Source organism: Atta cephalotes (assembly GCF_000143395.1).
Source record: "Atta cephalotes unplaced genomic scaffold scaffold00048, whole genome shotgun sequence".
NCBI classification, from domain to species: Eukaryota; Metazoa; Arthropoda; class Insecta; order Hymenoptera; family Formicidae; genus Atta; species Atta cephalotes.
In genome coordinates this window covers 1,868,440-1,884,888 of record NW_012130112.1, presented here as the reverse complement: position 1 = coordinate 1,884,888, position 16,449 = coordinate 1,868,440, and the positions used below count along the sequence as shown (strand labels likewise).

At 38.0% G+C, this 16,449-nt stretch overlaps 1 protein-coding gene across 1 annotated transcript in view; it reads right to left on the bottom strand.

Moving 5' to 3' along the window:
* Nucleotides 1-656: 656 nt before the first annotated feature.
* Nucleotides 657-16,449, bottom strand: part of LOC105622764 (dedicator of cytokinesis protein 3) — a 55,186-nt gene continuing 39,393 nt past the window's right edge. Inside the window, exons 5-18 of the mRNA XM_012204175.1 lie at nucleotides 8,886-8,970; nucleotides 7,838-8,296; nucleotides 7,303-7,602; nucleotides 6,846-7,050; nucleotides 6,519-6,701; nucleotides 4,543-6,268; nucleotides 4,194-4,211; nucleotides 3,958-4,120; nucleotides 3,147-3,584; nucleotides 2,779-2,920; nucleotides 1,980-2,655; nucleotides 1,510-1,871; nucleotides 1,045-1,403; nucleotides 657-824 (exon numbers count right to left, since the gene is read on the bottom strand). Coding sequence (XP_012059565.1) covers nucleotides 657-824; nucleotides 1,045-1,403; nucleotides 1,510-1,871; nucleotides 1,980-2,655; nucleotides 2,779-2,920; nucleotides 3,147-3,584; nucleotides 3,958-4,120; nucleotides 4,194-4,211; nucleotides 4,543-6,268; nucleotides 6,519-6,701; nucleotides 6,846-7,050; nucleotides 7,303-7,602; nucleotides 7,838-8,296; nucleotides 8,886-8,970 — 5,284 coding nt within the window. The remainder of the gene's footprint in view (nucleotides 825-1,044; nucleotides 1,404-1,509; nucleotides 1,872-1,979; nucleotides 2,656-2,778; nucleotides 2,921-3,146; nucleotides 3,585-3,957; nucleotides 4,121-4,193; nucleotides 4,212-4,542; nucleotides 6,269-6,518; nucleotides 6,702-6,845; nucleotides 7,051-7,302; nucleotides 7,603-7,837; nucleotides 8,297-8,885; nucleotides 8,971-16,449) is intronic.

Below are 16,449 nucleotides of genomic sequence, written 5' to 3'. Positions count from 1 at the left end.
CGTAGTGTTAGTGTGTGTGTGTGTGTGTGTGTAGTGTGTGTGTGTGTGTGTGTGTGTGTGTGTGTGTGTGTGTGTGTGTGTGTGTGTGTGTGTGTGTGTGTGTGTGTGTGTGTGTGTGTGTGTGTGTGTGTGTGTGTGTGTGTGTGTGTGTGTGTGTGTGTGTATATAAAAATATCGCGATTCGATCACCGATCACGTTCAGATAAATTCAATCTATTAAGAAGCTTCTTGCTGGACGTTTTCGGTGTTCAAGGGCGATTATTACGCACTTTCCTTTCTATTTCTCTACGAAGGTACGTATATACGCGGTTGGATACAATTCGTTTCGTGTTTGGGAATTCGATGTGATTTCGGTTTACGATTTGATTCGGCTTATACAATGTTTTGTTATCAGCTATGTGCAGAGAGTGTTGTACAAAAGTCAGAAATCTCGATGATGACAGATGTAAGACCATTTCTCTGCGTACCACACCCGTTAGACACGATGACGACAACGACAACGATGACGACGATGATATTCTTATGTTTATCTTAAATTACTAAGAGAATTCACCTGACAACTCGAGAGATAAATCGAGTACAGGATTCACGCTTGACCATAATGGCACATACAAATCACTAAATACTAACCGCTAGAGACTAAGGGGATATCGTCACTACACGGTGCTCTCTGTATCGGATGCCACGGAGAGCGTCTGCATCTTCGGAACGGAATAATTCTCCGAGTGTCCGTGACTCTGCGTTCTGTTGGATACTCTCTCCAAGGTGGAAGGAGCTGATGGAGTGTCTTGATGAGCCTTGGGAGGGATTGGTGGAGGACTCACCTATAAAAGAAAATTGAAATCATTGCTATCAGTGTGATTCATGAACATAAATATCTGTTGGCATTTTTTGAAAATCTGTTATAAAATGAAAATATATGAAACAAAAAAAATTAATTAGAAAATTATTTCAATTTTATTTCATTAGCAATCTGTTCATTCAAGAAAATGTTATATATGTAACTGTATATGTTAGTAAATATTTCCAGTTATATTTTCTCACTTCTTGATTAGGGAGAGAATGCGAGCCCTGGAATGTACCGCTGGCGAAGCTGCCAGTGGAGACATTGAGTGCACTTATCACAGAAGGTGGTGAAATGTTCATGATGTCGTTGCACCGGGAGCGTGGCTCAAAGTCTTCGTAGCTTAGATTATTTAGATTTGTCAAGTGTGATTGAAAATCTAGCAGACTGGCTGTAGAAATGCCGCTGTCGCGCAGATCATTCGGTTCGTTTCTCGGTTCCGTGATTTCAGAATCATCATCCGTGCTCCATTCTGTATTTGTGCGTTTGTGCGTTAAACCGCGTTTTGGCGGTGCCGGCGGTACTACAGTATTCGTATTCGAATCTCTTTTGTCTAGCACTAAAACAGGAAGTACAAAACGTGATATATTTTCATGAAAAATTTATTTTCGACGTTATATTAAATTTTATTACAAATCATAATAGAAAAAGAGAAAATAACTTACTGCAACCCCTAGGTGGTAGTGGAGGAGCGGGTTCGGGTCCGGGTTCGCTCCACGAGCTTCTGAGGCCACTTTGATCTATGCCGTCAGTAGGAGTAGGCAAGGAATGCCTCAATGGCAGTTTTGGACTCAGCGGCTTACTGAGAGATCTCTGATGCGTGGGTCTAGGCGGGGTTGTACCATAACCAACGGAACGCGGCCGTACTTCTCGTTGTGGAATAGGCGGTGGTATACCATCCACTTTCGTATAAAAGCCTTCGTCCTCGGGAAGACCATCGCTGTCAGCATGCGACAATCTAGAGCCGGCGGTTTCTAAAGTGGCTGGACGTTGTTTGTCGTTGACCGGCAAAGGTGGTAGAGGCGAACTGGAAAAGCAAAAATATTTTCAGATATTCTCACAAGCAGAAACAGTAATTAAAATAATTAACCCTGTAATGAAACGAACTGTACAAGAATATATAAAATATAATTACTTCACGATGCTGTCTTGATGAATGGTTCTCTGTCTGGCCAACGGACCGAGGCCTTGCTTGAGCTGTGTGAATCTCTCGATTAGCCTTTTATGCAATGGTTGAACTCCGGTGGGTGCAATTTGACCGTGCAACATCAGACCAGATTCTAACACACTCATCTGATCCAATATCAATCCCTTTAATCGATTAACATGCGGTACCATTTCGGGATTTTGTCGGGCAAATTCGGGCGTGAGAAAAGCCTCCTGATATTTGGTGATACCGCCCATTACATTAGCGTCGATGATTCCCTGCAGCCGCATGCTGAATGGATTAATATTTCTATGTGGCTCCGCAGTGTACTGCGCAACCAATCGCCTCAATTCTCTTTCCACGCTTTGCATAGTCTCACAGGCATATTGTACTGGTGCCAATAATTCCGACCGCTTCTCGATTACTTCGAACCATCTGAGGATCCCTGGCAATTTAGCTTCTGTCATTAACGTCGTCCTCTCAATCCACAACGATTTGAACTCGTTCTCACGATCCACTGGGCCACGATGCAGCGGCCGATCGAACGTGAACTTGCGAACATCATTCACCAAATAGAATGCGACTACGCGTTCCGGAACTTCGACACCGCTGCAAGCCAAGCTACCCTCTTCGGGGATTGGCTTCACATTACAAATTTGAATATCTGCAAAAATGCGATGTCCAATTGTTAAATAAAATATATTCATAATAAATTATCGATTCTCAAATTATATTGAGATTGATTCTCTTTTAATTTAAAAAAATTAATAAATCTAATCTCACTTACATTGACCCTCAGACGTAAGAATACTCTCATCAGGCGGAGAATTCTTCATTAAAATTTGTGCACATGGAAACTCTGTTTGCAGCCGTTGTGTGAACGCTCCTATACGTTCATATTCCAAACCACGATAAATAAATAACTTGTTCTACAATAAAAGACACGAACATATAACATTTATAACATTTAATGAAGAATAACATTTTCAAGGCGCCTATTTCACAAAAAATAAAATAATGCTAAAAATCCGAATCCGAAAATCCGAATTAAACTTTGATAAAATATTTTTGATAGAATAGAATTATAACATTTAAGTTATTTTATTACACTGAGAATATTTTTAAAAATCACTTTGGATTATAAATCAAACTCACTCTGACAAACAGCGGAAAACTAAGACCATAAAATCCAACGCGAAAGTATTCTGGTTCCGGGCGTAGTTGCGTCAGAATGTTATCTAGGAACTTAGCCTGTAGTTTCAACACGTGACTAAGTTTGGCGTAGTCATATAGTCTAGTCTCGTACAGGATCGCCAGTTCTTTGCACAAGGGTATACCCTTTTCCCAGCACTTGCCACGGTCGAGATAATGAATGATTTTATGATACAGTAACTCTTTGCGCTGCCATTCTGGTTGCTGGGGATGAGCGTGATCGGATGGCAGAATAGTCGAGCCCCAACCCAGCTGATCGGCATATAACTTCATCGTAAAGCCCGCTTCCGTATAATTTTCGGCGGCCAAATGTAGATCATGCAGCTTGTAAATGTAGCGCAAGTACATCTCCTTCCGGTTGAACTCATTCTTGTAAAAGTTCTGCAAAAACATCAGAAGTATCCCCATGTTACTTTGAGAGCTTTTCACTTCTAGCGATTGATGATTTAACAAGGAATGAGAGACAGGCACAATGATAAAATTTCCATCGGAAAGCGCGAACAGTCTAACGCGAGTGCTAACTGCCAAGCATAGAGTGATCAAGCACACCAAATATATAGTATATCTATTGAATATATACAGTGCGCGTGTCACACAGTTTAGTTAATTAACGCGCTAAGTCATAAGTAATTTGTACATATAGTCGCACTGCAGATTCCTTGGTTTAGCCGCAGTATAATACTTTTACTAATAAGTAATAACTAATCAAATCTTATTGAATTTATTGTATCGATAATCTTTCTTTAACACTTACCAATAAATTCACGGTGCACGACATGCGCTTGTCGCGATTCTCGTCACCCTGAATAACGCTTCTATAATCAAGAAGCCTTTCCAATAAACGTGTAACGGACGTTATAAAAGCCGTGCCACTATCTTTCCATGTGGGATCTTCGGATTGCACTCTGTCCAGTAATCTGTAATCACAAATGTAGGAATTTAAAAAATATTGAAACTAAAAATCACATTCAATTAAAGTATTGCACTTACACAGCGCTAAGATGTTCCCTGAAGCGGCATGAAATTATAAATGCGATAAGTATCATAATATTTTTATGAAACTAACACACGAAAAAACACGAAAAAATGCTACATAGTTGACATCTGTGTTTGTAAAATATAAAAATATAATAGTAAACGTGAAAAATTGTACAGTATTAGAAATATATAATTTAAAATATTTTAGAAGTAATACAGCATAGAATAATTTTTATTTCGATAGAAAATTAATATATTTTTTTTTAAATCTTTGCGTTTTTGGATGTTTTAAAAATATAAGATTTTGAGACTTAAAATATAAAATACAAACTTACATATAAAATATAAAATATAAACTTACATAGTGTTAAACAATTGCCTATATTCATCATCGCCCTTGTTTTCACTGATAAGAATGTCCAACTTGTCGATCAGTTCAGACTCCACGGACTTGAAGCTTCCGCGAGCTCGCTGCTCACATTCCATCATATCGAAAAAGATATGTAAAGTTGCCTTGCGAAGTTCACTTTCCGGCACTAAAGTAACCTCGAGGAAAGGTCCTACCATGCCTGGTATGAATTCGAGTTTACGTTCGCCCAAGTGCGACCACATAGACAATATCTGAAAACCCATGAGTACTCTCATGTCACCGTACTTCTCTACGATCTTTTCTCGCTTAACTTCGGAGAACTGTTCGAGCTGAAGCGATGGCTGAGTAAGATAAGCCACTGCAAGATTAAAGTATGTGGACCATAGCTGCGAATCAAAGCTGCCATGAAGGAAGCGGAACGCGAGTGGCTGCGCGAGTTCCTGCAGTGACCTTAGAATAACGTTGTTAGCTTGCATCCTGATGACCAGCCAGTCCGGCGGAAATACTTCCTGGCGTACAAGATCTCGCAGGACCAAGAATACCCGTAGCAGAAAGTCCTTGAGTGGTTTTCGATCGCCGGCGTGCGTCAACTCTTCCCAAAGTCGCGCGTAATGATACTCATCGAGCAGTTGAAGCAATCCAATAAGACAGCCGACGAGACAACCGAGGACGGGTCCATTGGCATTTATCACGATTAGTATCGTCTGTATGAGCACATCGAGCACCGATAGACAAAGCGTTTCAACGTCGTGGTGTATGCAATTGTTAACTTTATTCGTATCCCTGCCACGCTTATGCAAAAAGCTGAGTATTTCACCCAAAATATCAGTACAAGATCGTAATTCTTCTCTACGAGCCAGATGAATACGTAAGTGCCGACATATAGTGACAAGTAACATGTTTCGACTCTCATCATCCTTGCGGAACAAGCTAGATGCAGTAAGATTTTTAATAGCAACTAATTTGGCCTGCGTGAACTGCAAGGGTGGCTCCCGTGGCACCGAGTCTAGCATTGTACAGGTAAGTTTGGCTACCTCGAGGACTGGTAGCACCGCTACTAGCTGCTCGAACACCGCCGCAATCGACAACAGTAGTGCGATTTGCGATAGTAGCACCATTTCATAGGGAATACCTAACATCTTGTTAAGAGCTGCGAATACACAATATAGATCGCGTTTGAAACTATCCTCGTATTGACCGGCAGTCGCGACAGCAAACAGCAGCCGGCTTTGAATGATAAATTTGAAGATATATTCGAGAGAACGGAAGCACTTCATGATCGGTTCCTGCTTTTCTGCAGCAGTTACCCAATCGGCACAATGTTGCACGCTGCTGAGAAGACCTTTGTACACCAAAGCCGCGGCGAAATGGTCTGATATATAAGCATCCATCACTGGTTTGAAATGTTCAAACTTGGAATCCTCCAACAAGCTGAAGATAGACACGAGTACTTGGAACACTAAGCCGGAGTGTGCTGTGGAATTACCGTCCTCAGTGTGAAACATGGCGAAGAGCGCGTCAAGGATATCCTGTAGGAACTTGACTAGTTCTTCGCCATCCAGTCGAAGAACGCGGCCGAGAGCTTCGGATATTCGCTCAGGGTGAGCTTTCCATTGCAGCAAACTAAGTAAATCAACGTTTTGTGTTAACTTGGTACTGCAGAGCAAGGTATGTACGAATACAGTCTCCTTTGGCGATCTAGTGAAAGCTGGTGGGCCTGAAAGATAACAAGAAAATAATTATAAATATAAATATCTAAATATGATATCTAATTTTAATACTATTTTTCAGAAATACTTTACGTTAACATTTATTAACATAATTTTATGCGTATATTGTTCATCTGTAGATAATATAAAAGATATTATATCCATTTTTAGAATTATATTAATTCTTTATTTTATTCACGTAAATTTAATTGAATATTACCCAAAGAAAATTTTATTTTATAAGAAAATTTAATTTACCTGAGGCGCACGGCTCTCTCGTGCTACTTGGCAACGATAGGTAACTCAAGGAATCCAATTTTGTACGCTCCTCGCATTTGTAAATATATAATTCGTGCGGACCATCCTGAAGAGTAGCACCTCCGGGCTCCATCAGTCGTACGAACGCGAAGGCGAAAAATTTTTTGTCATTCTTCTCACGTGCTGCAATATACGGAAAATTTCTTTTGGAAAAGGTAAATGAAGATCGTAGAAAATAGGTAGAAAGATGAAAGATAAACGAAAAACGTTTAAGCTAAGGTGGAAGATCAGCGTCAGATCGATATCTATTGAGAGCAATAAACTCACTGGAGCAATGTCGAAACTCAAAACGCACGTGGCTTCCATAAAACTTGTCGATGGGTATCGCCAGTCTCACAGTTTCTGCCCACGATGGACTGTTATGATGATATATGACCAAACTCTGATACTCAGAACTACCATCCATTCCTGCGGCTCCAAACAGGCACTCTTCCAAGGGTTGGCCGTCCACGTCTAGGACTAGAATTGTCACCTAATTTTATTGCAACAAACATATTAAAAAATATTCAGTTTCATTGCCTTTGAAAATTTACTATTTTATATAAAAATTTAATTTTTAATAATATTTCAATTTATTAAACTTATATAATAGTTGTACATTTTTTTTATATTAGAAATTAGTTCTTCATTCCGTGAAAATACTTCCACATACAGCTCGTTATTTTATATAAAAAGCAAGTAAATATTAAATGAGAGAAATAATTTAAAAAAAATTTTATCTCACCTCGATATTCTTGCCAGTAGATTTTCCGCCACGTTCGAATTCACCCCGTTCCAGCTTCAAATACAGGTCGTTACGCACATCGCCCGGCATAATAACATCCGAAAAACCGAGCTTCTTCGTGAGGCAAATATTTTTGAATAACAACGGATTCTCCTCCCGCACCTGAGAGAGCTCGCCATGCAGAATACGAAGAGACACAACTATTCCATAATTAGGTTGTCCAGGTAAAGGAGAGCACTTGTTGTTACGTATGATTTGTTCATGTAACTGATGAAATTCCTTTTCTTCTCCTTGATATACCTGGTATATAAAAATCCTTTCAATTAAATCTATTTCGTTCATGTTCTTTTTGAATATTATAAAAAAATAAAAAGAATTTAAATATGATCCAATTTTTTCGATAAAGTATAAACTAATGGAATTCACTTATAAAAAGTTACGTTAAATCAAGATTAAAGTATTTTTACGATCCATGAATTAATACATTTAATTAATTTATATATATTGAATTAATTAATATTCTTTATCCGTTTACTTTGAAACTCATCTCGAGTTCCTCTGCGTGATCTTGAGCGGCTTCCGCCAGAGAAAGAACCGCCACCCCATGAGGCCGCCTGTAAATCGCAGTTCCAGTCTTATTTTTGCCAGAATCGGAGTATAGCATCCGGCCACAACGCATCACATGGGCTACCATATAAAGATCGCGGCTCAAGTCGGAATTGCCCAGATCTGTGAAGATAGTGCAATTGCTGTGCATCTTCTCCACATAATTGGAGAAACCCTCCTTGCTGATGCGTACCAGAAAGCGTTCGCTCAGGTACTGCTGCCGTTTGGCATCGAACAGAGAGAAGTAAATCTCGGTATCCTCGCCTACCGAATGGCCAAAGTCTCTCATGCAAAAGTACAGATGATGTGTAAGGACTTTTCTGTGCTCCTTGCGACGCAGAGTGCCGCGAGCGGAAGCACCCTGAGAATTTTCGGCACTCTGCACATGCTGCAACCCCCCGCGAGAAAAGATTAGAATTAATGTCACGCAAATAATATTTTTCATTTATTTACAACAACAAATTGATTCAGCTCTTCGACTTAGGTCCATATTCTGTAATGACAATATCGGAATCGTAATTTTTATCTGTCACAGCTATCGATGTGATAAAAATTAGGGGACATTAAAATATATCAAATCATATTTAATTAATTTTTAGTTTATTTATTTTAGTTCACATCAATAAAAATTTAATAAAAGTAATCTTGACATTATATTGAAAAATTGTTGAATCGTTATGCTTCGTGATGGAAGATTATTTAATATTTAAAAAATTTATTCGTTAATAAATTGTCAATCATGATTATACTTGTATTTACGAGAACCTGATTTGTTGAACAGAAATAACTGTATAGCGCTGCATGTAGCGAAATTGAATGATGCTGCCTTCGTGGCCAGCATTCTAATGAAGCTCATATTTCATCGTTATTGTACATTGCATTTAATCCTTTCTTTTTTCCATTCAGACTCGTTAAACGACATTCGCGAACTGTATGCTATCAATTCGATAAGAATGTACTATTTTATTCATAATTACCACATGATATAATTCCACGACAGACATGGTATCCGGCTCTACCATGTGAGCACCTTGACGTGGCACCAGGTCCAAGCCGAGCTTTCTGAAATATGATAAAAAAGAATCGTGATAAAAAATAGAACTAAATGTCATTTCTAAAAAAAAAATTCTCATTTCTAATAAAAAACATTTTGCTATCAATTGCAATTATTTATAACATGTATCTTAATTTTAATATAAAACCTTCTGCTGAATTTTTTTTAACGTAATCGCGTTCTTAAAGAACAGTACTTTCAAGAGTTATTTATTCATGCTATGTAATATATAAAAAAATATAATTAAAATTCATTGATGCTCTACGCATAAATATTATGACGCGATTCTTACTTCCAAGTACGTAAAAATACGTCACGATAAAGGAATATTTTTAATTTATGCCATTAACCGATAGCCTGTGCTATCTAAAAAAAGAATTATTCAACCCTGCAATAAAGAGTCTTACATAACATCTATCGATAAAAATTTCTCGTTAGTTATTTCCATATCAAAGGAAGATACACTTCGGTACGCGAGGGAATACCTCAGGGTCGGATTTACATATTCATTAAACAACTAAGTAAGTTATATCGCAGAAAAATTAAAATAAAAAACATTAACAACGATTCAATAATAATCTCCCAACAATTTTTTTGTTTAATAAAGTAGCAAAGGCCTCTCTTGTAGTTCAAAGGCACTCCACCCTCGGGATTTTTAATCGTTTAACCTCAAGACGGGGGCGTTGACGAATGAAATTCGTTGGGTGCAGGATACAATGACGGAGAAATAGGTATAGAGAGAAGAGGAGGGGAGGGAGGAGGGGGGGGGGAGAGCGCATGAGATACAGGATTATTACACGTCGCTGATTAAGGCGTACGTTGCATCACACTTTGGGAGGTTCGCTTTCAAAGTGGGGTCCCGGAGAGAGAAGCGGCTACTTAACTTCTCCGTGACCCCGACGCAGGGGCTGGACCGGGCTGGGCCCGCATGCTATAGGGCCGACGTGTTCTCCAACGACTCCAACGCGTTGAGGAGGCTCCACTCTCGCCACAGAGGGCACCGTCGCCCCGCAGGAATGCAGATACATGCCGGATACCCGAGTCATTTTTTGTATGCGTACCATGTATGCATGGAATATATAGGAATCTGTAGGAAGCCGCAAGGTTAATGTTTATCGGGAAAGAAACGAGGTCTTGGATGCATCTAATTCTGGAGAAGTTTGTAATCCTCGGAGAGAATTTCTACAGAATAATTATAATATTGTAAAATGTCTGTTTAAGATATTAACATGAGACAAGATAAAAAGATAAGAATTATAGAATAAAAAAAATAATGAGAAATAAGAAGAGTAATGAATTTAAACTCACAATTAAAAATTAATGAAGATATACGTACAAATAAATTATTCAGTTTGATATGCAAAATATTAATTTAGAAACATTATTCTTATCATTATATTAAACTATTACACTATACAGTAATAGTTAAAATCATCAATATAATTAATATTTCAAAAATTTCAATAAAATGGAGCTTTTATTTTGATAAATTCATTAAATTATTATTAATATTGTTATTACGATAATTAATTTCTCAATTAATTAGCAACTTTCGAAATAAGGTTTTATTTTCTTGCAAAGAGAATAACTTATCGTATCGACACATTTAATTGCGACTGGATGCTGTGTACTGTTATCTATATGACCGTATCATTAACGTTTAACACAATGAATTTTATGATTACACGTCTGTAACGACACAACAAAAGTCACTCACTGAAATCTCGTATAATACTTTTAAACATCCTAAGTTTTGTTCATATTCAGAACATTGAAGTTGCGTCTATAAATAAACTTTTATTATCATCAAGTTTCATTTATTGTTCAATATTTACGCAAACAAAATTTACCGGGATAACGAAATTTTCTATTCAAATATAAATCATATTTAAATCTTTATTGCGTCATTTTATCTGTGTAATATTTTCATGTACAGAGCAAACTCTACTTCTACCTCTGCAAACAGGAAAACAGGATTCAGAGAGATATAATTGAGCGCTAACTTAGGTTTAGTACATTCAAACGATCTTCACAATCGGGCTTTAATCGTGCAGCGAGAGAAGCATGATAATTATTCGCTGGCTGTTTTCATAGCTTCGCCGATTCGATTATTAATCGCTAAAATCGAGCGATATGGAAGGCTACAAGTACTGCGCCGGCGGCAAAACAGTCCTTTCATAAATCTAACTTGACAGACTAGTAATATCCATTTCTAGTTTCTACCAATGTAGATTAACTCGATTTATATCTATATAATCTCGATTTAACTTACATTTTATCATCTCCTATATTTCTAAGAATTAGAAAAAGAACTAAACTAAAATCAAGTTAATCTACATTGAATATAGAAATAGCCTAAGCTTCTCTTGAAGAATATTTTACTCAACCGCGATAACGTAACTATTACATTAATTCAAGAGATACAAATAATGTGATGAAAATTATTCCGTCAATTCACGCAGCTCGTACTTCTGCTCGCGTTCTATTCGCAATCTATGTTGCTTAATTTTTGTATTCGCTCACCGATCACGTAATAAGTTTTTTAATTTGATATTATTTTCTCGTAATACCCCTAATATACATTAATTAAAAAATTTTCATATATCGTTCAAAAATTATTTTGACAATATTCAGTGTAATTAAAAAATTTTATAAATTTAATGTGATTACAACTTCAATGAAATTCTCATAACGCAAAATAGTAAACATAATACAGAATACAATAAAAAGAAAGAAAGATCGAAAAAAAAATAAAATTAGTACTTCGAAAATCACAAAGAAGAGAATAGCTATGATTTCCAAATTTAAATAACTGAGAGTACAATATGAAATGTTCTTATTATATACCTATATAATAAATCAGCCCGCAATTTAACGAAATTCCATCTTACTAATAAACGTTCACAATTGTCTGGGCTTAGACAAGAATTGTAAAAAAAAAAGCAATTGACAATGAGATTCGTTTTCATAGAGAGAGAAAGAGAACTTTGAGCTGCCTTTCACGAACTCGATGTTAGAGCAAGATTAAATTAAGTGGTAGGTTCGAGAGAGTTGAGAAGAGAGCGCGGCTCTGTGGTACGCTCGCTCGTTTTATCTTTTCCTTTTTTACGGCCCAAGCTCTCTCAGACCTTCCCATCCTTTCCCATCCTTTAGACGGCTACGTCACTGATCGCAATGATTTGGTCAGCGGATTCTGCATCTTCGCCACTACCGAGTTGGTCTACTAGAAACGTACCAGATTCCTACCTGCTACCAATTTGCATATTCAAATCGACTAACATAGTCAATACTCTTTAGTATTCAGATTCTAATAAATCATTTGTCTAATTAGATTCAATAGCAAAATTCAAGAGTTGTCTCTATACATAAAGATATTTTTAATAATTCAAAAAAACGTTATAACAGAAGACATCATATAAAAATCTGCAAAGCATAATAAAAATTACTTGTATAAAACAATTATTATGGTCATAATATTACTATTCTGTTGGTAACATATTTTTAAATAAAAACAACTTCTTTTTTCATCACAATTTATCGTTGATCGATATGATAATAAATATACTCCATTAGTGGAATATTTTCAGACACAATCTTTTGCTTTCGAGATGTCAACGCATGAACAGAAAGCAAATCGACGCGCTTTACACAAGAGGAATCGAGGAGGGCATCGAATATGAATCGCACGATCCTGCAGGCCCCGAAAGCTCTCCCTCCAGGTTCCTCATGATGGAATGCAGGTGAGCAGGCAGACTTCGATGCGTGGAGACAGGTTCAGGCAATGTCCGCCGCCACCGCCGCCGCCGCCGCCACCACCACCACTACGTCGTTGGGACCTATGCCCCATTCCAAAGATATCGGATATATTCCAGCGGACACCGTGGACCTTTTCTACGGTGACCGGCCCCACGAGGACGAATCTCCCTCTCCTCTCAGCCCGAGATGACGAATTCGTTCGTTCGGCCAATGCCCGTGATGAGACTCGCTTGACACGTGGAGTCTCGAAGACGACGAGAAGTTAAGTCGCTTCCTCGTCGATGAAGCTTCGGAAGTTCGACGACTTCCTCGCCTACGTCGAATGAAAAGACCGTTCAGCTTTCTCTCTCTTTCTCTCTCTATCTATCTATCTATCTTTCTCTCGAATGAGGGGGCATCGAACTACCGCCTCTCAGAATATCGATGTTAGTTGAACGCCCAGCTTCTTGTCAATGAGTTAATGATTAGATGATTTAATCTTACCGATTAAATTGCACTTATATGTAATGTCAACTTCAAAGATAATATAGTACAAGAAAAGATATAAAAATAAAAATAAGAATGAAAATAATACGTGCAAAATGTGCGATCTATTTTGCTAGCAAGAATTGTTTATGTTTCATCTGCATGAAGTTTCTCTTATAACTTACAAACTCTTGAAGAAAACGTTTCTATTATTAATAAGGAACTTTCGTAAATATTTAACTTCTTGATACTTCAATCAATGAGAATATTGAATAAGCTTACAGAAGATAATATTTCATCCGAGGGGTCATTTAGTTTCCCAATTTAACGTCTCACGGGGAGGTTCCTCTTTCATCTCTTTCATTGGGAGGAGAAATCCTCCCGCAGTCTTGGCTTTTCCTCTTCATTAGGTGGGAGATGTCAGTTCAGAAGCTCATCCTTTCTCGCGTCGCTCAGGGATGTTTCAGTTACCGTTCGGTAGCTCTAAACGCTATAATTACGTCAGTGCTTCTGAGAAGTCAGTCCCGCGGACTTCCCGTTCCAACTCTCGGACGTGTAGCCCACTCTCTCTCCCTCCCTCCCCCTCCCTCCCTCCCCTATCCCCCCCCTCCTGTCCCCCTCCCTCCCTCCCCTTCTGTTTCTCTCTCTCCTTCTCTCTACCTAAGGAAGGCTCTCTTAGACCAAAGTCGATATAATCCTTTTGATGTGACTCAACATCGAAATATCAACGGACATGTCGTATCGTAGTTGCGATATTAACATCGCCTTCAGCATGGAATGTGCAATTATGCATTAGCATAGAGGACATTGTGTGCCTCGAGCCGATCCTCCTTTCGACGAAGTCGCGATCATTGCAAAGTCCGCAGATCGCGGAACAAGCGTTCTGAGTCACACTTAGTCGTTTTGAAATAATTTAAAGCCCACATTAGACGACTTCTTTTCACAAGAAATTAGGGAAATAATTTATAAAAATATATTATATAATAATAATGTTAAGTACAATAGGCAATAGGAGTCAACGCATTATTGAGCACAAGTCTTTTTAATATTAAATATATATAACCTTGATTAGGGATATAAATAACTTATTTGAAACAAAATCTAAACTGATTTAACGTCTGAATTATAAGTTGTTCTAGAAATTGTTATTAAATAAATTTTCGCAAACTGCAATTCAATTTAGTCATCGCCGAACTAAAGCATTTGGCCGTATTTGGAAATAATAAAGATTACATAGGATAACAGAAGGAGACAATTTGAGAAGATTTTCGCGGATTTATCACCGCGTCCGCGATTGCGTCATATTTTAAAGTCACACGCGATCGCCGTACCAACGTACCCTGCTTCGGCGTTCCAACCGAAGTTATTCACGTGACCGTGTAAAACGGCCTTAATGGGAGTGTTTCCTGATCCCGGAACGAGTAACGAGACTCGTACGTACAGTAAAAGGTTCGTGGGAAGACGAACGTCGAGGCTGGCTCTTCGCTCGAGGGTATGTACCCGCGCGTAGCACACACGCAAACATACTTGCGCATTCATCCACCCACACAGTCGGCGCACGATATCGTGCCGCATTCGGAGAGCTGTAGTTCCATTACATTGGACTATACACCTATGCACCGGCACACGGCAAAAGGCAGCGTGGCAATAGATGTCAGGGCCAAATCTCCGATTTCCCCCACAGTCTCAATTAGATGAAATGACGAGCGATTAAGCGCGATTAGTCTCGCAGCTTTTCTCGTCGATAACAGTACGCGATGCTTGTTTTCGTAACAGCGGATTCTCCAGAATTGTACTTTTTTTAGAAATATAATGTCGTATATCGGTATTACAAGAATATTTTCAATTGAAATATAATTATCTTTTTATTTTCATATTTCAATTACTTGAACTTGAAATTATCGGAAATATTCGTCAGTAAACATTATAATTATTATTTCAATTAAACTCCATTTGTAATATACAATAGTTCAAGTATGTAGACTAGAAGATATTGCTTCCGAGGAAAGGGTTACACTTTGCATTGTCGGCGTCGTCCGGCCGATGGAGTTCAAAGGAGTTTAAAGCATTCATTAACAGTGCCCTGCCTATCAACGATGTTGAAACACTACGTGATATTCCTGAAAAGCAGGAAATTGTGGATTCAACAGCGATGCACGATCTCACTTACAATCCCTTGATCCGTAAGAGTTCTAGAAAGAACAGCAAAGGGCCTTTCCCTTGTATATAACGATTTCCGCTCCCAGGTGCTTGCTTATTAACGCCGCCATTCATTAATTTCCTTCACCCGACTCAGTAGCCGTGGAATCCTCTCCACGGAATCCTTTCCTCTCTCGCTCTTCAGGGCCTACAAGTCTCGCATCGTAGTAAGACCCCGATATGACGCCGAGGTTGCAGTAGAAAGAAAGGGTAGATCTTAAGGCGATTTCACACGACTCACTTCGAAGTAATCGACGCGAATAAATAATTCAAGATTAATGCATTCTCAGATATTCTTTCCTATTATCTTATGTAGTTAAGGTCATATTTGTAATTTACGATATTGGAGAAGCTTATCATTACTCATATCATAACAAAAAAACTTATATTATAACATATCTTGAAATTATGTAATTGTAACACAATCTCATATTAGGTGTGGGAAAAAGTTCGTGGCGTTTTTCTCGTTAGATGGCATTAAAAAAACGCCACGAACTTTTTCCCACAGCTAATATTTTTGAAAATATATAATGTAAATAAATTAATACTTATGATAATTTTTATGATAACAATTTAATATCCATTTATTGAAAATTTTATATAATTATTGTTAAAAGATTTTTCAAAATTTCAAAAATTCCAGAAGACGATCGAAAGAAATAGAAACTCAAAGACGAGAAAATCGAACAATAAAGACGAACAAAACTCAAAAACGAAAAGACGCAGAGCCGTTTTGTATGGCCGTCAGGCACGCACTCATTAGAAATATTAATAATTACCCACGAGACGTAGGTAATGAATGTTGCCGTCGTCGCCGCGTAGTTCGATATTCGACCCTGCTAACAGGAGAGTATCTTAACCGCGACGCGAAGATAACCGATAATTAGATGTAGATCGAATGTACTCCACTCGTGGGATGCATTGATAACAATGTCCTTCGCCTTCGTTACTAATCGCAAATCTCCTTATCCTCTTATCAAAAACAAACCGTTCAGGATTAAAATCCAATTGTAACATTAATTCTTATTCATCCTTATTCAATGTCTGTATATTATATATATATATAT